At 34.2% G+C, this 24,208-nt stretch overlaps 1 protein-coding gene across 2 annotated transcripts in view; it reads left to right on the top strand.

Moving 5' to 3' along the window:
- The window catches only part of BRWD3 (bromodomain and WD repeat domain containing 3), a 113,677-nt gene extending 90,894 nt beyond the window's left edge, over positions 1 to 22,783 (top strand). Inside the window, exons 28-41 of one of the 2 annotated variants that reach the window (XM_068533344.1) lie at positions 908 to 1,019; positions 1,967 to 2,028; positions 2,130 to 2,285; positions 2,953 to 3,073; positions 4,086 to 4,211; positions 4,298 to 4,376; positions 8,688 to 8,744; positions 9,835 to 9,975; positions 10,859 to 10,933; positions 12,281 to 12,430; positions 13,749 to 13,912; positions 14,618 to 14,715; positions 15,268 to 15,420; positions 20,090 to 22,783. In XM_068533344.1, the coding sequence (XP_068389445.1) occupies positions 908 to 1,019; positions 1,967 to 2,028; positions 2,130 to 2,285; positions 2,953 to 3,073; positions 4,086 to 4,211; positions 4,298 to 4,376; positions 8,688 to 8,744; positions 9,835 to 9,975; positions 10,859 to 10,933; positions 12,281 to 12,430; positions 13,749 to 13,912; positions 14,618 to 14,715; positions 15,268 to 15,420; positions 20,090 to 20,844 (2,249 nt within the window). In that variant the 3' untranslated portion in view covers positions 20,845 to 22,783. Of the gene's footprint in view, positions 1 to 907; positions 1,020 to 1,966; positions 2,029 to 2,129; positions 2,286 to 2,952; positions 3,074 to 4,085; positions 4,212 to 4,297; positions 4,377 to 8,687; positions 8,745 to 9,834; positions 9,976 to 10,858; positions 10,934 to 12,280; positions 12,431 to 13,748; positions 13,913 to 14,617; positions 14,716 to 15,261; positions 15,421 to 20,089 lie in introns of both variants that reach the window. The other variant, XM_068533343.1, reaches the window with a different exon arrangement.
- Positions 22,784 to 24,208: the final 1,425 nt, after the last annotated feature.

The raw sequence follows: 24,208 nt of genomic DNA, 5'->3' as shown, positions 1-24,208 counted from the left end.
TGAATACCTACTCTATTAGAATACAAATCTGTATTAAAAAGAAAATCTTGAAATGTCAATGGCCATGAAATGGAGTACTTAACACTTGGGCTTTTAACAGACCTTTACTGATTGTGGGTTTCTCTCTCCTTTGTCTCTCTCTCTCTCTCTTTCTCCCCCCCCACCCCCTCTCCCGCTCCCTCTTCATCCTCTTCTACCTCTTTCCATCTACCCCTCTGCCCTCCTCCTCTCTCCCTCTCCCCCTCTCCCTTTTTCTCCCTTTCTCTCTTTCCCCTTCTTATTCTCTCCCCCTCTATTCCTCCCCCTTCACTAGCTGTTTAATCTTGGGCAAGATTTTAACCTCTCTCTGCCTCAATTCCATTATCTGTAAAATGGGAATCACATCAGAACATACCTATAAGGTCGATATGAATAAAATGGTACCTGACACAGAGCAAACACTATGTTATTATCTGCTATTAGTACTTTTAAATTCTCCTTTCTTATGTGGGAGAAACATTTTTGTCCATATGGTTGGTTTCGTATTCCTTAGCCATTTACAGGTACAAAACTAGCATGAAGAGATTTTTAAAAACAAAATGGTGAAACAAAAAATAGAAGAAACAACTGTAGTATCATATGTGCAATACAAAAAGCAGTATGTCTAATGATGATCCCAAGTAATTGATAAACGTTAAATTATATGCGGTAATATGTGATTTATTTCAGAATAATTATTAGCATTTGGAAATCAAAATCCTTGAAGAGGGTAAAATGTAAAATTCACATATATGGAAAACTCAGATTGAAACTTCTAATAATGCTGGATACAATGCTGCTTCTGTATTCAACAAAAACTAGCAGTTTAGAGTGGGAACAGAGTGATTATTCTCAAGAGCACTCTTAAGAATTTCTAAAAACATTGTAGGTGATAGATTCCGCAGTATAATAGATGACGCCTGGTGGTTTGGGACCGTGGAGAGTCAGCAGCCTTTTCAACCAGAGTATCCTGATAGTTCTTTCCAGTGTTACAGTGTTCAGTAAGTATATTTATGGTCTTTTACACCTGATATAATACTTTAGTACTACATGGACTTTCTATAAACCCTACCTTACCTAGTCTTATAAGACTTGTACCTGTAAGGAAGTAATCATAATACCTTTAAGGAAGGAATTTGGTGATAAACCTTTTGGTCCAGTATGCATGCTAACACAAAGCAGGAACTGAAGACTTATTTCTGCCTCCCTTATTCCTGTATTTTCTCTTAAGTATTTCTGTTTTAGACAAGAATTACAATTATTATTTCATGAAGAATACTGAAATTAATTCAGTGTTTAAATTAATTGTTACAGCTGGAATATAATACTAAATATTTACATAGTCTTTTATTTAATGGTATGAATTCTAGACAGGAGTGACTGCATTATGTTTGGATATACTGTTTGTCTACAATTTACTTTTGTTCTTCATGAAATACCAGAGTTGTAAGATTCCTGATAAATAAAGCTTTCTTCCCAAGAATGATAGAACAAATGTTTATTCCGTGAAGATTGACTTTTAGCCTCCATATTGTAGATCAAAAGGGAATAATAAACTTTTGGAGAAGCTATAATACTCAACCTGTTAGAATAAAGTAGGTTATCTCATAGAAAGAAGTGATCTATTAAATCGACTTTTTTAACCTGAATGGAATTTTCCAAAGAGATCTTTTTATTCCGTACCCTGGCTTAACATTGAATGTATGCTTGGTTGGAATTAAAAAAAAAAAGGGCCAGCAGAACTAAGAGTAAGCTTATGACTCTCTTTCATATTGATGGACCATGTTTTCTCTATTAGAGGCTTATTATTATCTTTGTGTAAGCAAAGTTGTACTTCAAGGAAACTGTATTGTCCCTTTACAAATTTCACCCCCAAGAAGTAATGCAAATGATGCTAGTATATAAAGTGTCATCTGAATTTGATTTGTATCTTGTTATTTTTTAATAGCTGGGACAATAACGAGAGAGAAAAGATGAGTCCCTGGGATATGGAGCCAATTCCAGAAGGAAGTAAATATGCTTTTAAAAAATGAAATAATTTTTCTAAAAGAAAAATGGCAATATCATGATTCTAGAAACTAATTATTTCTGATTTTTCACTTTATGCATAGCTGCCTTTCCAGATGAAGTTGGTGCTGGTGTTCCTGTGTCCCAGGAGGAATTGACTGCTTTGCTATACAAACCTCAGGAAGGAGAGTGGGGGGCTCATTCCAGAGATGAGGAATGTGAACGAGTTATTCAGGGCATCAACCACCTTCTTTCCCTGGGTATGGTGAATGTGAAAGAATATTAGGAAGATGGGAAGGAATAAGGAAAACCAGCAGAATTATAAGTTTTGTAAAAGGAAATGCATTTTCTCACGGTATACTTTTAACTCAAGAGGCACGGTGATTCTAGTTTTAATAATAACATTTTTATTTGCTTGGCCAAAGTAATGACTGGCAAACTTTTTCAGTTCTGGGGCTGTAATAGTGAAGGCAGCCATATAGGTGTCTTTTACTTTCTTGAGTCATTTTGGCTCTCTAGCTATTCCCTGAGCCTAACTTTGGATCGATTTTTTGGTAAAGACAGTGGGTGCAGTAATATATTTTACTCCATGACTACTTATATTTTCTGAAGTATATCACGAGACATTTGACATTTATCCAGAAAAGACATAAATTTGAAGTTAAACACAGTTCTCCTTTAATTCTGTCTTGTTTTTACCTGATTTGAACCAGTGTATCATGCATGATTGATTCATAGATAGAATGTCCAAATAAAAAGAATAACATTATAATAGTATTGGTCTAGTTTTTGCATAATTGAATCATCAGCATTTTAGAAATGTAGTATTATATTGCCCACCCTTCTTGTTTATATGTGTTTTTGTTTGTTAACATGAAATGTTAGTGTTCTTTATAATTGTCTTTTTTTATTTTGTAAATGTTGTAGATTTTGCCAGCCCTTTTGCTGTTCCAGTGGATCTCAGTGCCTATCCCTTGTATTGTACTGTAGTTGCTTATCCAACAGACCTCAACACCATCAGGCGGAGACTTGAAAATCGCTTTTACAGGTCTGTTTAGTTTTTATCATTTCCTAAAAGCTTGTATAGTTTTATATCTTTTGCTTTCCTTTTTGCATAATGATACACTGAGATCTTTGTTTTCATAGTGTAAAATAACCGTTCAGAAGACCCACTCCAAAATTTCTCCTGAAAATTTGGAACACTGATTTCCCTTTATTCAGTAGATTTTCACTCTTCCAGGGTAAGAAGGGGTATGGACAGGGAGGAAATTATGACTAGCACAAGTCACATATGAAACAAAAACTACAGTTAATTTTAGCTTATTAAAGGCAGATTAAGTAGTTTGTGGATTCATCCTGATTATGGTGCTCCAGGGACTTGGAGCATGTTTTAAATCCCCTGTTGGGGAATTAGGCAGCAGTTAATTAGATTTAATTACCAGCCCCAAAGTGTGTATAGAAAAAGCCAAGTTATTTTTTCCTTGGTTTTGGTTGGGAGTGGGGTGATTATGGGAAGGCAGTGGAGGGCAGCTTTTGCTACCTCTCTCACCCTAGAGTCTACTGTGTCCTAACCACAATTATTCCATGAGATGGTTATAAATATAACCAGTTGGGTGTATTTTATATCTTTACCTATAATTTCATTCAATAGTATATATCATAAAAGCAATGAGATAAAAATCTGTCCTTTTTGTTTTTTGCTTTTCTCTGAAAATGAAACATTCTTCTGTTGACTTTATCAAAGCACTATTTGTTTGTTTTTGTTACTTTGACCTTGGTCAAATCACTATTTACCCACAATGCCGTGGGTCAGTTCTTTTCCAAGTTTTCATATCCAAGTTTATAGTCCAGTGGTTCTGAACTCTTGCCTGTGATTCAAATACTCTAACTGTATACCTTTATTAGTGCACATTAGTCACACACATATATTGAGTCACATACATATATTTGAACACCTTTGACATATCATGATTAAATGCCTAGTTGTTCTATGTTGTCTAATCCTAGAATAGACTTTAAATGTATCAACCAAGAGTAACAGGGTATTTTTTCTTTCATAGGAGAATATCAGCATTAATGTGGGAAGTACGCTACATTGAGCATAATGCTAGGACTTTCAATGAGCCAGACAGTCCTATAGTTAAAGCAGCCAAAATTGTAACTGATGTCTTACTTCGATTTATTGGGTAAGAAGCAGTTTTATCTCCCATAGAGGCTGACTTCTGACTTCTAAAATTTATTGAAATGTATTTTAACTTATTTGTCTTCTCAGGGATCAGAGCTGTACTGATATACTGGATACTTATAATAAAATTAAAGCAGAAGAGCTAAACAGTACTGATGCAGAGGAGGTAAGAATCACAGCATGATTAGTAGGCATGAATTCCTTTTGTGTCATTTAAAGTACAATAAGTATTATATGTAAGTGTTAAAACTGGCTATGAGCAGTGAAGCTGATTTCTGAAAGCTGGCTGAACACCTGCATCTTTTTGTATTAAACTCTAACCTATATGTAGATAATATATACCAAAAATGTAGTGGTGCTACAGTCAGAGAGAGGTGGTCAGTCATCCTTTTTGACATAGTGGGTTTCAGTGATGAGAAATCAATACTTTATTTTCCAGCCCTTTAAAACAGGACAAGGCACTAAACAGTGTTTTAAAAGAATGGTTAGTTGATGGAAGTTTTAGTAGGGATTAATTTTCTACACAGTATATATAAAATTTTTAAGTATTTTATAATTTTAAACTTGAAAGTCTACATTTTTAGTAGTTTCATGGAATTGCTATTTGATTTCCTTTATGAAAATTTGCAAACATAAACCAGTTTTTCTTAATGAAATGGAATTAGTATTATCAGTAGACCCTCATGTATCTTATTTCCCCACACAGTCATATCCCTAATTTACATTAAGCTATTTGTGACTAGAGTCTATGATAGAGAGAAGCAAAAACCAAGATAAGAGGCTTAAACAGTAATGAAAAGTGATAATTCAAAAATATTTAATGGAAAACAATTCATCCCAGGGATGAGTGACTCAAACATGCTGGATTTTATTGCAGTGGCTATTATTGTACAGAGGTATTTTACATGTTTATATTTTCTGTACTGTTAATTCCCAGAATGGTAAATCTCCAGTGTTTTTAAAAATCACAAAAATGTATTTGACTATAAAATGTTGTAAGTATTATTGAAGTTAAATGTTATTTACATATTAAGGAAAACTCAGATATGCCAATTAGATATTATCCTCCTGAAACTAATGAAAAATGTATCATTCTTATTCCTGATATTTTCTCTGACCTTTCATATAAATGCATTTTGATTCAGAATTTGATGTAGCAAGAATACCTCCTCAAAGTAGCATTACTTGGATTAGAATAGGAAATTAAAGTAAAATGTAATTCAGCAACCTTATTTTTCCTTTCTTCCTCCCTCCCTCCCTCCCTTCCTTCCTTTCTTTCAACATTTAAGTTCTACTCTTTAAGTAAATTGTAGTTATACAATACAGTGTTATCAATTATAGTCACCATGGTTTACATTAGATCCTTATATCCTCAGACCTTATTCATCTTCTAGCTGGGAGTTTGTATCCTTTTACCACCCTCTCCATATTCCCCCCCACCATCTGGACCACCACCCAACCACTTTTCTGTACTCTGTTTCTATGAGTTTGACTTTATTTTTTTAAAGATTCTACATATGAGTGATACCATGCAGTATTTGTCTTTCTTTGTCTGACTTATTTCACTTAGCATAATGCCCTCAAGGTCCATCTGCATTGTCACAAATGGCAGAATTACCTTCTTTCTTAAGGCTGAATAATATTCCATTGTGTATATATATACACCATATCTTCTCTGTCCATTCATCTGTTGACAGACAGATTGTTTCCATATCTTAGCTACTGTGAATAATACTGCAATGAACATGGGAGTACAACTTTATATCTTTGATATCTTGTTTTTATTTCCTTTAGATATATGCCCAGAAGTGAGATTGCTGGATCATATGGTAGTTCTGTTTTTAATTTTTTGAGGAACCTCCATACTGTTTTCCATAGTGGCTGTACCGATTTACATTCCTACCAACAGTGCACAAGGACTCTCTTTTCTCCACATCCTCGCCAGCACTTGTTATTTCTTTGTCTATTTGATAATAACCATTCTAACAGGTGTGAGGTGATATTTCACTGTGGTTTTCATTTGCTTTTCCCTGATGATTAGTGATGTTGAGTGCCTTTTCATGTACTCGTTGGCCGTTTGGATGTCTCCTTTGGAAAAATGTCTATTCAGTTTCTCTGCCCATTTTTTAATTGGATTCTTTGTTCTTTTGCTATCAAGTTGTTTATATCTTTTGGATATTAACCCCCTATCAAATATATGATTTGCAAATATTTTCTCCCATTTGGTACATTGCCTTTCATTTTGTAGATGGTTTTCTTTACTGTGCAGAAGCTTTTTAGTTTGATGTAGTCCCACTTGTTTATTTTTGCTTTTGTTGCCTTTTATTACCTTTGGATTTTGTCACATCCAAAAACATCATTGTCAAGACCAATGTCAAGCAGCTTACCCCCCTGTGTTTTCTCTTAGGAGTTTTATGGTTTTATGTTTTACATCCAAGTCCTTAATCCATTTTGAGTTGTGTTTAATGTATGGTGTAAGATAGGTGTCCAGTTCCATTCTTTTGCAGGTGGATATCCAGTTTTCCCAGCACAATTTATTGAAGAAATTATCCTTTCCCTATTTTATATTCTTGGCTCCTCTGTTGTAAATTAATTGACCAATATGCATGGGTTTATTTCTGTGCTCTATTCTGTTCCATTGATCTGTGTGTTTTATGTCAATACCATACTCTTGTGATTACTATATCTTTGTAATATAGTTTGGTATCAGGAGGTGTGATGCCTCCAGCTTGTTCTTCTTTCTCAAGATTGATATTAGAATTCTTTTATGTGGTTCCATATGAATTTTAAGATTATTTTCTATTTCTACAAAAAATGCTGTTGGAAATTGTGTTGAATCTGTATATTGCTTTGAGTAGTACAAACATTTTAACGATATTAATTTTTCCAATCCATGAGCATGGACTATCTTTCCATTCATTTGTGTATTCTTCTGTTTCATCAAGGTCTTATAGTTTTCAGTGTCCAGATCTTTCAACTCCTTGGTTAAATTTATTCCTAGGTATTTTATTCTTTTTGATGCAATTATAAATGGCATTATTTTCTTAATTTCTCTTTCTGATAGCCCATTATTAGTATATAGAAGCACAACTTATTTTTGTATATTGATTTTGTATCCTGCAGCTTTACTGAATTTGTTGATTAGTTCTAGCAGTTTTTTGGTGGAGTATTTAGAGTTTTCTATATGTAATATTATGTCATCTGCTAACAGACAGTATTACTTCTTCCTTTTTAATTTGGATGTCTTTGTTTTTCTTGACTGATTGCTCTAGCTAGGACTTCCAATACTATGTTAAATAAAATAAAAGAGTGGGCATCCTTGTCTCGTTCCTGATCTTAGAGGAAAAGCTTTTGGGTTTTTTCCATTGACCATGAAGTTAGCTGTGAGTTTGTCATATATGGCCTTTATTATGTTGAAATAAAATCTATACCTATTTTGTTATATCTTTTGGATGTTAACCCCCCAGGGAGTTTTTATCATGGATGGATGTTTCTCACCTCAGAATGGAACTCTGGGTTAGAATAGAAAATTAAAGTAAAATGTAATTCAGCAATTTTAGAAAGGGAAGCCAATGGCTCATGAGCTACTTTGCTTTCTTTTTTTAAAAAAAATTTTATTGGGGTATAGTTGATTTACAATGTTGTGTTGGTTTCAGGTGTACAGCAAAGTGAATCTGTTATACATATACATATATCCACTCTTTTTTAGATTCTTTTCCCATATAGGCCATTACAGGGTACTGAGTACAGTTCCCTGTGCTAGACAGTAGGTCCTTATTAGTTATCTATTTTATATATAGTAGTGTGTATATGTCAATCCCAATCTTCCAATTTATCCCTCCCCCACCCTTACCCACCTAGTAACCATAAGTTTATTTTCTACATCTGTAACTCTATTTCTGTTTTGTAGATAAGTTCATTTGTAGCCTTTTTCTAGATTCTCCGAGGCATTACCAGTGTGCTTCACCATCACCAAGTTAATAGTGGTGTGTGGGCCTTGCCTTTTTGTATTAAAAAACTAACCCTCAGAGGGATACTTAACTGAATCTTATGTTTTAATAAACATTCATATTTTCCCTATAGAAAAGAGATGTATTTCTTGAAGTAGCAAAAGATTAATCATGAGTAATTCATGATTATAGTATATTAAATTAGCATGTCATATAAAATAAGTTTTCTTAAAAAATACTAACATTTAGGTACAACTTTAGATACCAATGATTGCATTTTCCCCCTCATTTCCTATTCTGATTTAAAGAGAAACCTCATTTACTCTTCTTCTCCCAGTATATTTTCCAACTTGTATGTAGCATGTAGGTGAAGTTTGGAGTGAGTCTCCCTCCCACCTTTGTTCTGTTGCCTGCTCCAATGAGCGAGTTAATTTTGATTATATTTGCCATTTCTTTGTAAATTTTATCTAATTTGTAAAACTGAATATAACTTAATATCTTCTCCCACTCTTCCTTTTTAATTTTAGGATACAGAAATGGTTGATTTAGATTCAGATGGTCCTGGTACTTCATCTGGAAGAAGGGTAAGTGAATAAATGAACTGCTGATAAGAAAAAATTCAGGCTTCCTGTGTCAGGGATCCCTAAGACCAACTCCACATATTTGGAGAGTTGCTAGAAAGACGTAATGGAACTCAGTATATATACTTGTTAACTCATCGCTAAGGTTTATGACAGTGACACAGTAAGGATACACAGCTGGATCACAGGGAAAAAGATACAGGCAGAGTCTGGAGGAATCCATGTGCAGGTTTCTTTATGTTCTCTCTCTCCTCTGAAGGGCCACACAGAGTACATTCTTTCCCCACAATGAAAATGTAGCAACATGTGTGTGATTAGAGACTGAGCTCCCAAAGAATTTATTGGGAGCTTGCTATGTAGACCCCATCTAGCTAGCACCTGCCAAGATTCCAGACTCCCAGAAAGCAGGAAAGCATAGGAAATGTACAGGAAAGTGAATGTTCAGCACAAGTGACATTCTTTGTACAAACAGTGTGGGCACAGTAAACCACCTTTATTATTTAGGAAAGAGTTCAAGTATCAAGTTCCTAGACGCCAGTCAAGGGCCAACCTTATAAGCAAGCCCTGCTAAAGATAGCCTCAGGTCTGTTATGTTAACTCTGTTCTGCACACTTCTCCTCTATGATAATTAGACAAACATTTGTTGTATATAAGGAAAATGTTTCCTTTCAAATACTGAAACAGATTGTGTAAAAAAGGCATCAAATAGTAAAGGCAAGAATATATTATGACCACAAAGGGTTTACTTAAGAATATATATATTGTTCAAGTGTTATTTTGAGAAAATTATGGTGCCATTGTCAAATATTCTTAACTAGCAGCAAAGACTAAGGTATTAAAATTATTGACCTTGTAGATTTTCTTAAAATGAGAATTCAGAATACTAGAATTCTTGCTGTTTCTAAGAATATAATATCCAGTTTTTATTTGTTTATATTTTTGCCAGGGAGAATGATGTTTAATCTAAACTAAGAAACTTTTAAATAGCAGCTGCTCTATCTTATATAGATATATATTAACATAGGAAGACAGGAGAAAATCAATGAAGACTTAAGGAAAGAGCTTTTAGATATAATTATTTTAAAATCTACAGGTCAAATGCCGAGGCAAAAGACTGTCTTTAAAGTGTGATCCTGATGCTTGGAGAAAACAATGCACAGAACTGTTGGGCCTCATTTATGAACGTGAAGACTCAGAGCCATTTCGACAGCCATCTGATCCTCTTTCCTACCCAGTAAGTATAGTTATTTAAATAATTACCAATACGTAATTTCCCATAAATGTCCATGCTAAGTTCTAGTTAAGAGCCCTTTCCCCCCTTTCTTCCTTCCTTCCTTCCTTCTTCCTTCTTTGTTTGTGTATCTTTGAATTGTGAAAGTGGGTAGTGTGATTAGTCATGACTTTTTAAAATGCCTGACATATACTTTGTAAATTACACAGTTGTAAACCAAATTTTAATCTAAACATCTTTGCATTTCCTTCCTGCTTTTATTTTGCATATTTGTTTAATGCATTTTATTAACTTCTAATAAACTTCTACATACTGGAGACCCTTGATAACATATGTCAGCCCTATTTAATTTATAATAAATAAGTTATTCAATATGATCACTTAGAGTAATCAATATACCATATTACTTTTCATCAAAGATAAAAGCATGAGAACTTAAATTACAGGATTCCTTTTCTAGGAGTATATCTATTTATATGTTGAATAACCTTTTAGTATAGATAGCAAATCTGTTTTAGCTTTTTCAGAAAAAAGGTACAGCAATATTTCAGAAATACATCAAACCATCCTCTGAAATTAGTAAACATCAGTATTCTCTGCATACACAGTTTTCAGTTGGGAAAAAATATTATTCAAATAAGGAACAAAATTACGTTCAACAAAACTTGATTTGTTTTTGTAGGGGATTTAGGTAGAATAAATTAGTTTTGTGTTTTTCATGGTAGAGGAGAATGGTGAATGTAGAATTCCTTCATCTTAAATTATAGTCAGTAAACACATAATTCCTATTTATGGATCTTTGAGCTTTAAATCATAATTGCATTGCAAGTCTTGATATTTTGTTGTGGTGGTCTGGAAATACAATATATCTTCTTTACCCTAATAGGGCCATCAAGAGCAAGAGGGCGAATCCTCTGAGTCAGTTATTCCAGAACGACAACAAGATCCATCTCTTTGTGAGGTAGGCCTAGTAGTCTCTTAAAAGGCATATATGTTCTGGTTGTTTTTGTGTTGTTTTACTTTTTTAAATCCCAATACTGTAAACAAACCTTTTATAATTTGTAAAGCTATTTTTCAACTTTGCTCACTATCTTTTTACCTTTGTTTGAGTTTTTGGTTGTTTATTTTTTGTCTTTTAAACAACACATGCTCTGGAGAGTTCTTTGTAGCATCTGGGTAGATGTTTGTTTGTTTCTATAGGCCTAAAGCTACTGTAGCAGAGTAGAAAACATCAATTACACAACATAATTATGTCTGTAATTGCAGCTGATTGTTCCCAGTGGGACTTTATTCAGCAGGCTGACTGGGTCTTTTGAGTTTGGTCATTGTATTACATGAAGTTCCAATATTTTTTCTCTATGAAAATCTTTGTTTCATAAGCCATATTATGTTGGAATATACTTTGGTTTTTATGATTTAAGCAAAAAAATTTAAGAAGATACATTAAGATCAACTGTGGTTCCTCATACTTTGAAAAATATTTTCTCTTTTTATAATACCTTTCTTCTGCCCCTTCATCTGGCCCTTTGGCTTCTCCTTTGAGAGAAATGTTGTGCTTTTATTTCTTAATGATTCTAAGTAGGATGAAGGATCTAATATTGACTATGGTTTTCACTCCAGAACATGTTTATTATTGGTGGTTGTGGTATACATAAGTATAAATTTCAGATATAATTCCATATGATAACCCTAGGAATATCTTAACTAGACTTGAAAGATTTAGGTTAAAATAGAAAGAATATTCTCCTACCCCTAACTAATAAAAATCAAACTAATTATGAATCTGAGACTGAAGACTTTAGATGAAGCACAAGTGTCACATTTATTAAAAAACAAAAAGATAGGAGAAAGGCACAAACATGACCAATTTGATTTTGACCTTCAACTAATGACAGTTTAGGTAGAATGCCCTCATGCCAACTCCCTGGCACATTGCTCAATGAAAGTAGAAGATGGGATTATTCACACAGAATTAAATAGTTCCATGTCACAAATTAGCTACCTATTTCCAAGATATTCCCATCTATGTAGAGATGAAGCCAGTGGCTGTGGATTTTCTATTCTGTCCCTTGAGAGAGTCATATGGTTTTCCATTGAAGGGTGAGGGCTAAGACCCTCCCACAGACCCCTGCTGTTTCCCTGAGCCACCAAAAGACTTCTATTAAATGGATGGTTTGGGACTAGGAAGAGGTAACTGGCAGATTGAAGAGCAGTGTGTTTGTTTCATGATGATGCAAATTTCAGTCCCATTGTATTATGTAGTGTTGTTACCCAGCCTGTGTGTTTAATAACACATTCTTCTTTGTAGGATTATCATGTTATAGACACTCCTATGGACTTCAGCACTGTGAAAGAAACTTTGGAAGCAGGAAACTATGGTAGTCCTCTGGAATTTTATAAGGATGTTCGCCAAATATTCAGCAACTCCAAAGCTTATACCTCTAATAAAAAGTCAAGGGTATGAAAAAACCAATATTAGGTGGATTAATTACCTAAGTGTTTAGTTATATATATCAGGCAATTTTCTTTCACCAGTTTTAAAATTGCTAAACAAGTATGTACTACCATTCTGACATAGTTTCTAAAGTTTGATTCTCAGTACTTTCTCTGAAACAGTTTATTAAGCATGCATTAAAGATACATTTAGCATAGTCATTCTGAAATTAAGCCCTTCTTCCTTTCTCCTACCTGCCTCTTCTTTACTCTTAAGTAATACCTATATTTGCCAGAGAGAAGTCAAGGAAAGGAGTGGTAGAAATTTGAGTACTCTTTAATATGTCCAATAAATAATTTGATAAATAAAAGTGGTTGACAGGATTAATTTATATGAAATATTTAGATTAGCTCTGAATATTTATGTTCCCTTTATTATAACAAATTAGTGAACTATATTGGGAAATTATAACTGTTTATTCATACTCACATTTAATACTTTCTCTGTGTTTTGTCAGTACTTAAACATCTTGAGAACAAAAAAGTAATAATTTTTGTGTTTTCTAATCACTAGTATCTGATTAACTTTTAAATCAATTGCACAGTAGGTATATACATGCTCACTTCCACCTCATATGAAATGAATTTTCACTGATTTCTGTACACATAATTTTTCACACTTGATTTATTTCTACATTTACATGTGTACTGATAAATGTTTGTATAATCTTTAAACAGTAGGTTTTATATTTTGAAGCCTTTTTAAAAATATATATTATGAACATTTTTCCATCTTATTATTACTCTTTGAAAACAGAAGAGTAGGTGGTTTTGTGTAGGTGGTTTTGTGTTGTTTAACCAGCGTCCTGGTGCTAGAGATTTAGGTTGTTTTTAGTTTTTCACTTTAAATGGATGATGCTGTGGCTAACATCTTTAACATCCTTGAACATAATTATTTCGTGTGTGTAATTCTCTGATATTTCCTTAGGATAAATTCCTAAAGATGAAATTATTAGCCAAAGGATGTATATATTTTAAGGTTTTTGGCAAATATTGCAGATTGTCCTTAGAATGTTGCTCAGATTAAAATACCCACTGGCAATGTATAAGAATGTTTTTTCCTTCCCTTACCAACATTGGATATTATCTTTTAAAAATCTTTATTAATTTGTAGGTGAAAATGGTATTTTGTTTTAATTCTTCAGGAAGAATTTTTCAAGTGTAAGAAGCACATATATTATGTCTGAAAGGATGATATTGATATTGTTCAGGCATGTTTATAACCTGTTATTTTTATATAATTAAAGTAGTTGGTAAAACAAGACTAATTTCTACCTTTTCAGATCTATAGCATGACATTGCGATTATCTGCCTTATTTGAAAGTCATATTAAAAATATCATCTCTGAATATAAGTCAGCAATCCAGAGTCAGAAGAGGAGAAGGCCACGGTACAGAAAACGTCTAAGAAGCAGCAGCAGTTCATTATCTAGTAGCAGAGCTCCTAGGTATATTACATTGACATAGCAGTTTAGTTTTCAAAGCATCTTGTATGTATTACCTCACTTCTTAAAGTTTATTGACTACTTTGAGGGAATCCAAGAGATTTTTTTTGGTTTTTTTTAGAAATTCTTTTTTTTTTAATTTATTTATTTTTATTTATTATTTATTTTTGGCTGTGTTGGGTCTTCGTTTCTGTGCGAGGGCCTTCTCTAGTTGTGGCAAGCAGGGGCCACTCTTCATCACGGTGCGCAGGCCTCTCACTATCGCGGCCTCTCTTGTTGCGGAGCACAGGCTCCAGACGCGCAGGCTCAGTAGTTGTGGCTCACGGGCCTAGTTGCTCCGCGGCATGTGGGATCTTCCCAGACCAGGGCTCGACCCCGTGTCCCTTGCATTGGCAGGCAGATTCTCAACCACTGCGCCACCGGGGAAGCTGGAGATTTTTGTTGTTGTTGTTAGAACTCTTATACCTGTGTAAAGGTGGAGCTGGTAACCCAAAGCTTTGCTTATATGGCTTTTACTATACCAAAACCTTTTTTTTTTTATATTTTAATGATTGAAATTTAACTTTGTCTTATTACCAATTTGAATTATTTCACTTAAATTATATTGCATTTCTTCTTTGCTTAGCTTAAGCATTTTGTATCATACTGTCTATCATAATATATTGCTAATAGAAAAATTTGTTCATTATTATATATTTTTACTTATAGTCCAAAAGGGAAACAGAAACAAATGAAGTTACAGCCTAAAAATGACCAGAATACCTCAGTGTCTTATGCCAGGACTAGCTCTCCTTTCTCATCTCCTGGTAAATATGCCTTTTGTTTTTGGTGTTCTGTATTTTAGTTTAACTAAAGAATATAGAAGAAGCAATATGGTTTATAATGCAAGGAGCAGTGGATTTGGATGTATCAATAGAAAAGTTGCATTTTATCCCCAGTTCTCTGCGGCCCTGGGTAAGACATTAGGTCATAGGACTTAGTTTCTTCATTTTTAAAGTGAGGGTGTTAAGACTAGATGAATTTTAAAGTCACTTAGTTTTAAAATTATATGACTTTATGATTTTTAACATCTGTAATATCTCAGACCACTCATCTATAATATATTTGCCAACCTAAGAATTGAAGATTCATAATGTGGGGAGGTGGTTTCCTTGGACAAGTTTTTCTGACGAACTGTGCTTGAAAGCTTAATGATGTAATAAAACATTTGTTCTCAAAATATTCATATTTTCTTTAAACAATTTGTAATTTTTATGTTAGAGTGAAATAACTGAGATATAGTTTTAAAAAGAGCCTGTTTAATTTTTCTGAAAACATAATTATGTTAACATTACAATCTTTTTAAATGTAAGTTTCAGATGCTGCTGAAGGGCTGTCACTGTATTTACTTGATGATGAACTGGATGGACCATTTTCTTCATCAAGCTTCAGTGGATATAGCCGAAGTGGAAATAGCCATGACCCAGGGAAAGCCAAATCATTTCGAAATAAAGTTTTGCCGATTAAACAAGGTAAGAAATAAATATGGACAGGGAATTTATTCTTTGTTCCTTTATGATGGCAGACAAATCATTTAAAAGCTGATGTATTTAAGTAGTAAAAATTAGCATGTTCTTATAGTTAATGAGGATTTCAATATTGTCAGACTGGAGTCAGATAGGATTTCATATGCAGATTTCCAAACATATCTTAGTCTTTTAAAATAAAATTTAAAATGAGTAGGGAGAAAAAACTAAATGAAAAGATCTTTCCCCAAGCACATAAAAACTAGGCTGTTTGACACATTTAGGGTTTTTCATATTGTTAAACCATATTAATAAGAAAGGAAAAAAAATCCAAAATCACCTTTAAATAGGCCTCATATTTTTAAGGGCTACCCCAATTTTACAAAAGGGCTTGTGTTGAAAAGTGAGCCTTCTTTCAGTCAACATCCACTTCTAAAACCTTCCTTTGGTTTTCCAGTTATGTTACTCAGATATTCTCTTCCTTCGGGGGCCTGCTGTCTCAATAATTCAGGGGTTTTCAGACTGTTCTACCTATTTCTGGGTAATCCAAAGAGGTACTTTAGAAATACTCAGAAGAGCTTTCTCCTTTCAACCAGAACAACTCTGTTTTTTATTTCGTGTGATGAGCTTTCATATAACTTTTATTTGAAGACTAATTTTCACTGCTTAAAAAGAAATCACTGACCTAATAATTCATTATCAGGTACATCCATTTTGGACCATGTCTGAGGGCATCAGTTATAAATACTGGAAGGTTATTGTTGCTATGCAGACTTTCTTCTTATACTTAGTCCTATGTTATGGACCCTGAGCATGTTCAAAGAAAGTTCTAATATGTTCATCTATTTGAATTTTGTGAAGAATGATTAATATGCTCTTATAAATATCTTTATTGGAATATATATTTCTATTTTATATACATTTTTAATGAAAGATTAAGTAGCTTATCCATTGTTATTGAAGTATCAAATAACTTAAAAATAGATGTTCTAAAGATATATTTTATATCAGTTATGTGAGAAATATTGAAACTTCAGATTACTTTAAAATAATTAGTGCCTTTATTTTTCCAGTTTATATCTTTACCCTCTCCTCTGATCCTGCTGCACATTGCATACTAATGCCACTTCTCTTTTTGCCCTTTCCTTCACTGTCAAGCTTTTAGAAAGAATAGCTTATACTTCCTACTTCTATTTTCTTTCCATCTAAACATTCCTTTATGCTTTGTAGTCTGGCCTCTGCCCATACCACTCTCCAAAAGCTTTTCTCCCCAGAATCACCAGTAATCTCCAGTGACCAACCAGTGTCCTTTTCTTAGTCCCCATCTCCTCGATCTCTCTATATCGTTGCATGCTATTGACTACCCCCTCTAGGAACTCCACTGCCTGGATTCTATACTCTACTGATCCTATATCTCTGTTTCTCCTATATTTCTATATTTTGTCTTTTCTTTGGCCTTTCATGCCTCCTATTTGAAGTTTCTCACTTTTTTGTCTTCTACAAATAAAGGAATTTAATAACTACATCTATCATCTTTATGCTGATGACTCCAAATTCATATATCTAGCCCTAACATCTCTTTATTCTACCAGTCTCATTTCCAGTACTTCTTAAAAAAATTTCCCTTGAGTGCTTATCATCCATTTTTATGTTTCAAGCTTGCTTCTTTTTTTGCACTCACTATTTTAGTTAATGGCACCATCATCTTCTGAGTCATCCAACTTAAAATCTTACAGTGTTCTTTGACTCACCTTTTATCCCTCATAAGTGTCAGTTGCTAAGTTTTGTGAATTCTACAACTTTTTAGTATCACTCAAATCTCTTGCTACAGTTTGTATTGCTATCCCCATAGTCTCTAGCCTAGTATAGTAGTCAACATGGGCTGTCACAGCAAGATACCACAGATTGGCTTAAACAACAGATATTCATTTTTTAGCAGCCATATTGAGATACCATTTGACATATAAAAATCGTATATATTTAAAGTGTACAATTTGATATATTGATATACGTATACACCATGAAATGGTCACCACAATCAAACTAATTAACATATCCATCACCTCTACATAGTTACCGAGTTTGTGTGTATGTGTGTGTGTGTTGAGGAGATTTAAGGTCTATCCTCTTAGCAAATTTCAGGTATACAATACAGTATTGTTAACTGTAGTCACCATGCTGTACATTTGATATCCAGAATAACTGAATCTTTGTACTTTTAACCAACACCTCCCCATTTTTCCTCCCTCCAGCCCCTGGCAACCTCCATCCTACTCTCTCCCTCTATGAGAATGACTATTTTAGATTATAGATATAAGTGATATCATGCAATATTTCTCTTTCTGTATCTTGCATATTTTGCTTAGCATAATGTCCTCCAGCTCCATGCATGTTGTCATAAATGGCAATATTTCCTTCTTTTATCCATTCATCTGTAGAAAGACATACAGGTTGTTTCCATGTCTTGGCTGTTGTGAATAATGCTACACTGAACATGGGAATACAGATATCTCTTCAAGATGCTGATTTCAATTTCTTTGGGTATATATCCAGAAGTGGGTTTGCTGGATCAAATGGTAGTTCTATTTTTAGTTTTTTTAGGGAACCTCCGTACTGTACCGTACCTCCTCCATAATGGCTGTACTAATTTACTTTCTCACCAACAGTGTACAAGGGTTCCCTTTTCTCCACATCGTCGCCAACACTTGTTATCTTTTATCTTTTTGATATTAGCCACCCTAACAGGTGTGAGGTGATATCTGATTGTGGTTTTGATTTACATTTCCCTGATGATTAGAGATGTTGAGCACCTTTTCATATACCTACAACAGACATTTATTTTCTCACAGTTCTGGAGGCTCAAAATCCAAGATCAAGGTGCCAGCAGGGTTGGTGTCTGGTAAGGGCTTTCTTCCTGGCTTGCTCATGGCTACCTTCTCCTTGTGTCCTCGTGTGAGTTTTTGCTTTGCATACACAGACAGGGAGAGCAAGTGAGCACTGGTGTGTCTTTCTCTTATAAGGACACAGGCAAGTCCTGGTGCATTAGGGCCCACCTACCCTTATGATTTCATTTAATTTTAATTACTTCCTTAAAGGCTCTACATACAGTCATATTGGGGGTTAGGGCTTCAACATATGTATTTGGCGGGGGGGGAGTGGGCACACAAAATTCAGTCCATGACACCTAGACTATTAGACTAATCTTGTAATTGTGGTTACCATACAACCCTACTCTGCTCTCTCCAATTTTTCCAGTCCGCTCTCCTGTTTTCCTCCTACCTCGCTTATCTTTGCCATTGTTCTTTATCTTTAAATGTTGGAATATACCAAGTCTCAGTCCTCAGCCACCTTCTCTCTCTTTACTTGCTCTCTCGTGAGCTTTCTTATTTCTCTTTACCCTAAATGTTATCTCATTACTGAAAATTTCCAAAATTATATCTCCAACTCTATCCAAGTCTCCCCTGAGTTCTGGACTGGTATATCCACTTGCTTTTTTTCTTTTTCTTTTTAAAATGTCTTGACTTGGATTTCTAGTAGTATTTCTATCTTGAATCTTGATTTTTTCTTTCCACCAGATTGCCCAAACCTATTCTCCTTCATTGTTCTCTAACCTAGCAAAATATCTCTACCATTCACCAAGTTAACTCACGCATAAAACCTAGGAGTTGATCTTCATTTTGTGCTTAACACTTGACATCCAATCCATCAGCAATTCCTGTCAGTTTGAACTTTAAAGGTTGGTTCTGGTAGCTCCCCCAGAAGGAGATATTCTAAATCTAATCACTTATCATCACCTCTATTGATACATCTCTCATCATCTCTTACCTAGACCACTTGCAATGTACTCCCAACTGATCTCTGCTTTCAATCTTGCCCCTCCTATATTCCATTCTCTATACAGCAACCATAGCACTCTTACAAATGTAAATCAGATCCTGTCATTCTCTAGCTTTAAAACTCTCCACTGGCAGTCATCTCCTACTACCTCTTATTTTTCTCTTCTACTCTAATTATACTGGGTTCCTGTTTCCTTCAGTGGAATGTTCTTTCCCCAGATCTCACTTCATTCAGTTCTTTTCTCAAATACTGCCTCAGCAGAAAAGTCTTCCCTATCTAATATACCCCCTATACATACATTCACACTCTTTTTTTTAACCACTTTTCTTTTTCTTTATAACCCATATTAGTACTTGAAGTTATATTATCTATTTGTTTACTTCATAGTCTATCAGGGTTTCCACACTAAAATATAAATTCAAAGATCAAGGACTTTGTCTCATCATTGCCATATTCCAAAATCCATACAATGCCTGGCAGATAGTAGGTAATCAATAATATTTGTTGAATGAATGAATAAAATTATTCTGATACATGTTCCCAGATTATTCCTTCTAGAGTTCAAGCCCTTAAAATTTCTACCTAGCTACCTCACCACCCATCATCCCTCCACACTCCCCCCATCCCCTGCAAAAAGCAATCAGATAAAAATTAAAACCTTAGTATCTTTCATTTCAAACAGATTTAAATTCATACTCCAGCACTCTCCATGATTTTACCCCATCTATCTTTGGGCACCAAATATATTTTGATAGACTTTTTATTTTACTTTTGAACCTAAATAACCATCTTATCAATGTCAAAGCTTAACTTTAAAAAATTATTCATCTTGATTTAGATCACTCCCTTGATGGACCCCTTACAAATGGTGATGGCAGAGAGCCCCGGGCAGGAATCAAGAGAAAACTACTTAGTGCATCAGAAGAAGATGAGAGCATGGGAAGAGAAGAGAAAGAGAAAAAAGAAACAAAAGAGAAATCACATTTATCTTCCTCAGAGAGTGGAGAGTTAGGATCCAGTTTAAGTTCAGAAAGTACCTGTGGTTCTGATTCTGACTCTGAATCAACTTCCAGAACAGATCAAGATTATGTAGATGGAGACCATGACTATAGCAAATTCATACAAACTAGGCCTAAAAGAAAACTCAGAAAGCAATATGCCAATGGAAAAAGAAACTGGAAGACGAGAGGCACGGGAGGAAGAGGCAGATGGGGCAGATGGGGTAGATGGAGTAGAGGAGGCAGAGGAAGAGGAGGCAGGGGACGAGGCAGTCGAGGAAGAGGTGGAGGTGGCACGAGAGGGAGAGGGAGAGGGAGAGGAGGAAGAGGTGCTTCTAGAGGAGCCACCAGAGCCAAACGTGCACGTGTTGCAGATGATGAATTTGATACTATGTTTTCAGGACGTTTCAGTAGACTGCCTCGAATTAAAACAAGAAACCAAGGCAGGAGGACTGTTTTATATAATGATGATTCTGATAATGACAATTTTGTGTCCACTGAAGATCCTCTAAATCTTGGTACATCCAGATCAGGCAGAGTCCGTAAAATGACAGAAAAAGCCAGGGTTAGCCATCTCATGGGATGGAATTATTAACAGTTAATAAATTTAGAATAATTTTAAAAATTTAATGGCCTTCTACTGCAGGGAATTTACCAGGAAATCTACAAAGCAAGTTGTGTGGGGACTTCTGCTTCCTTTCACATTGGTGCTTTTCCATTATGCCAGTATACATTTGTTTCAAGACTTTTGATCTCCACACTTCATTTGTTCAAACAAGCCTTACTCATTAGGCCTTAAATTTTAAAAAATTCTACACACACACACACACACACACACACACATACATACACACACACCACAGACACACTACAGATTTACTACATGAAGGGAGCATTCAGCTTCTTAAGAGTAGCATGACATTTTTATCTCAATGGAATATCCCTCTTTTGCTTTTGTATCACAGAAGTATAGCACCTTCTTACAGAGTTTTATATAGTTTGTTTTTGCCATTTTGATTCCTGTACCAGTAATAATAACTTTTGCACAATACACCAATCCTAAAGGCAGCTATTAAATGTTTACAGTTTCTATATTGTAAGAACGATCTGGATTATTTTACTCTTCCCAGGCCAAACTTTCATGAATTGTACTGAACTGAAGTATATATTTATACTACAGTTTTTTTTGGGGGGTGGGGGGTTCTTAATATGCTTTTCATTGATTTGCTTAATTCATGTTAAAGGTGAGAAAGGGTTGGTGCCTTGTAAATATGTAGCAAATCTTTGTGGTGTGTCCTGATGTGTGCATTAACTTTATTAAAAAAAGAATACTTGAGGTATCAATCTAGACAAGGTGCCAAATGCAAAAGTTTCTTGCATCCATTTTCTTTTTCCTATTATATTTTATTGCATTAATAGAACTTGTGTAGCTTAAAAAATAACTTAAACATTTGAAAAATCCTCATCCACAAAGAATAACTTAATAGTAGCTCAGCTACCTCTATTAACTACAACTACTGGAAACATTAAGAAAAATAGATGCTGTTATTCATTACTAAGGAGAAATAGAACAAGCTTGGTAGGAATGAATACTCATAAGTTATAAGCTGAGAGGTTGTTAATAATTGTATTGGCTCTCAAATTAATAGTTTTAATTAACAAACTTTCTTTAGTATGCTCTACCTTATTAGGCTTTTCTAAGAACATATTTGTATAAGTAGACTTGATCTACTACTTATATATCTCTGCTACCACTTACTATTTAACAGCTGTGAGTGACTAGTTTTGAATTTTAAAATGTAACACAGCACCTAGTTTGAGTTGGAATGTTTTGGCTAGCTAATATTTTGAATCAACTTTAATAGGGTTCTGCTTATACCATTCCAAAGGGTTCTTCTGTGATAATCTTTCAGAATAGAACCTGGTTGCACTGCACACTGATATTTTGAGTCATTATTTTATAGATTAAAAAAACTTTAAACCGTATGGTCTTGTTTACAGAAGTAGAGTGCACATGGTTCCATAAGTGAGCTTGAGTTCCAAGATCAATTTTACTCCTCAAATTTAAGAGATTGCAAATTTGCTAATTCATTAGATTCTTAGATTTTTGAGGTGAGAAGGATAATATTGATCTCTGTTTTTGTAACAACCGATTTGTTGTGCATAGATCAGACTTGTGGGATAAAAGAAACGTTTTAATGTATGCTTAGTAATCCCAGGATATTTCCTAAGCTAATGTATTTGTCTCATGCTTTCAATCATTTCATGCGTCTGAAAATCCTTAAGTGCAGAGGAAGGAGTACACACATAACTTTGCTTTTTTGGTTGGGTTGGGTGGGGGGTATTCTCGGAGTAACATCTTTAAGCAATTTTCACTTGCAGTAGAAATGATGTTCAGGCTTTAAGAAAGTATTGTGAATTATTAATGGAACTAACTTCTGTTACTGGACAGTAGATCAAGCTGATTTTTTTTGTTGTTGTAGTCTACTTTTCACTAAACCAAAATTACTTCTGGTTGTAACTCAGCTGCCACTTTTAACCATAATATAGATTCAAAAACATTCATGTTTAAAACTCTACATTTGATTTTTACTAAAATGTACTATTTTAGTTATTCATATCTTAGACATTTAGACTAAATTTGTGCCTGTGTTTTCCTGGAATCGATAACACTTTGGCCTACCCTATTCAAAGTAACATAGTTACTTAAATTCATGGATATACTCAAATGTGTATCATGTGTATCGTTTTAGTGTGAAAAAAATTTTTTGACATTCTTCTATGAAGAGCCGACCTCTTGAAATGTAGAAGAATTGCCATTTGTGTGATTTAGCTATCTCAAGCTTTATTTATAATTTATTTTGAAAAATAAAAATGGCACATTTATTTCCCAAACGTCAAGATTTTATAGGTTTAGATAATTAGAATAATAAGGCTGAAGACATTTTTAAGCATATTTTATATGTAGTGAGATACTGTGAAAATACTAGTGAACAGCATTTTGCTGTAATATTGATTTCAGTTATTAGGATTTAAAGTTAGTCACCAGGGTATGTTAGATGAGCATAGTTATCATTTATTACAAAACAAACAGATTGTTTTCTGTTTGCATGCAAATTATTTTAATAAGTGTGAAAATAAAAGTTTGGAAGACAGTATTTTTACTTTTATATCTGGACTCCCTCCCTCCCCATTTATACTTTGCTTTTTTTTTGTAATACCACCTCCTGTGAATGTATTGTAATTTATATTGCATTGATATTTTATCACTTTAATTTTTTAGAGGTCCTTAAAACCTAAGTAAGATCTGGGTTTAGCCATAGCAAAGCAAGTAGGAAATGAGCTAAGAATTTTGAAGAAAAGTCTAAATCTTAAATGAATTGCTAAGAAAAAAACAGTTACATTTAGGCCCATGAGACCATATACATGTACAAGCCTATTCCTATGCTAGATATTAACAGTCAATGAATTGTAATATTTCTCATGAATGCTAATAATGTTCTTAATTCCCAGCTTTAAGATCCTAGCATGTGTATCTGTTTATGAAAACAGAATTGTGCTTTTCTTCTATGGCTTGCTGTGTGTATCTCTTCCAGCAATAGGATGCTCTCCAAAACATTCACTAGCCTATTAATGTAATGACTAGATATGTTTGTGTGTGTGCGTGCGGGCGCCCGCGCCCGCGCGCACACACACACATGCATAGGTCTATATGTAGACTTTTTTCCCCAACTTGACACGCTTTATCTCAGACATTAAAAAAAAGTTTGTATGGAAGACAGCTGTTTTCACTGTCTACCAATTTATTGCCTCTGTTGTAAAGCTCTTAGCCTGTATATATACTGCTTGATCATCCATATTATTATGCCTTCTAGATAAACAATCTAGGTTTTGTCGTGTACATGTGTCCTATTTTTTTAAATATAATTTGCCCTTCTTTCATGTGTTACTTTGTCTGT

The sequence above is a fragment of the Eschrichtius robustus genome, chromosome X (assembly GCF_028021215.1).
Source record: "Eschrichtius robustus isolate mEscRob2 chromosome X, mEscRob2.pri, whole genome shotgun sequence".
In the NCBI taxonomy this organism is placed as follows: Eukaryota; Metazoa; Chordata; class Mammalia; order Artiodactyla; family Eschrichtiidae; genus Eschrichtius; species Eschrichtius robustus.
The sequence above is the reverse complement of the archived record's forward strand: the minus strand, read 5'-3'. Positions and strand labels throughout refer to the sequence as shown.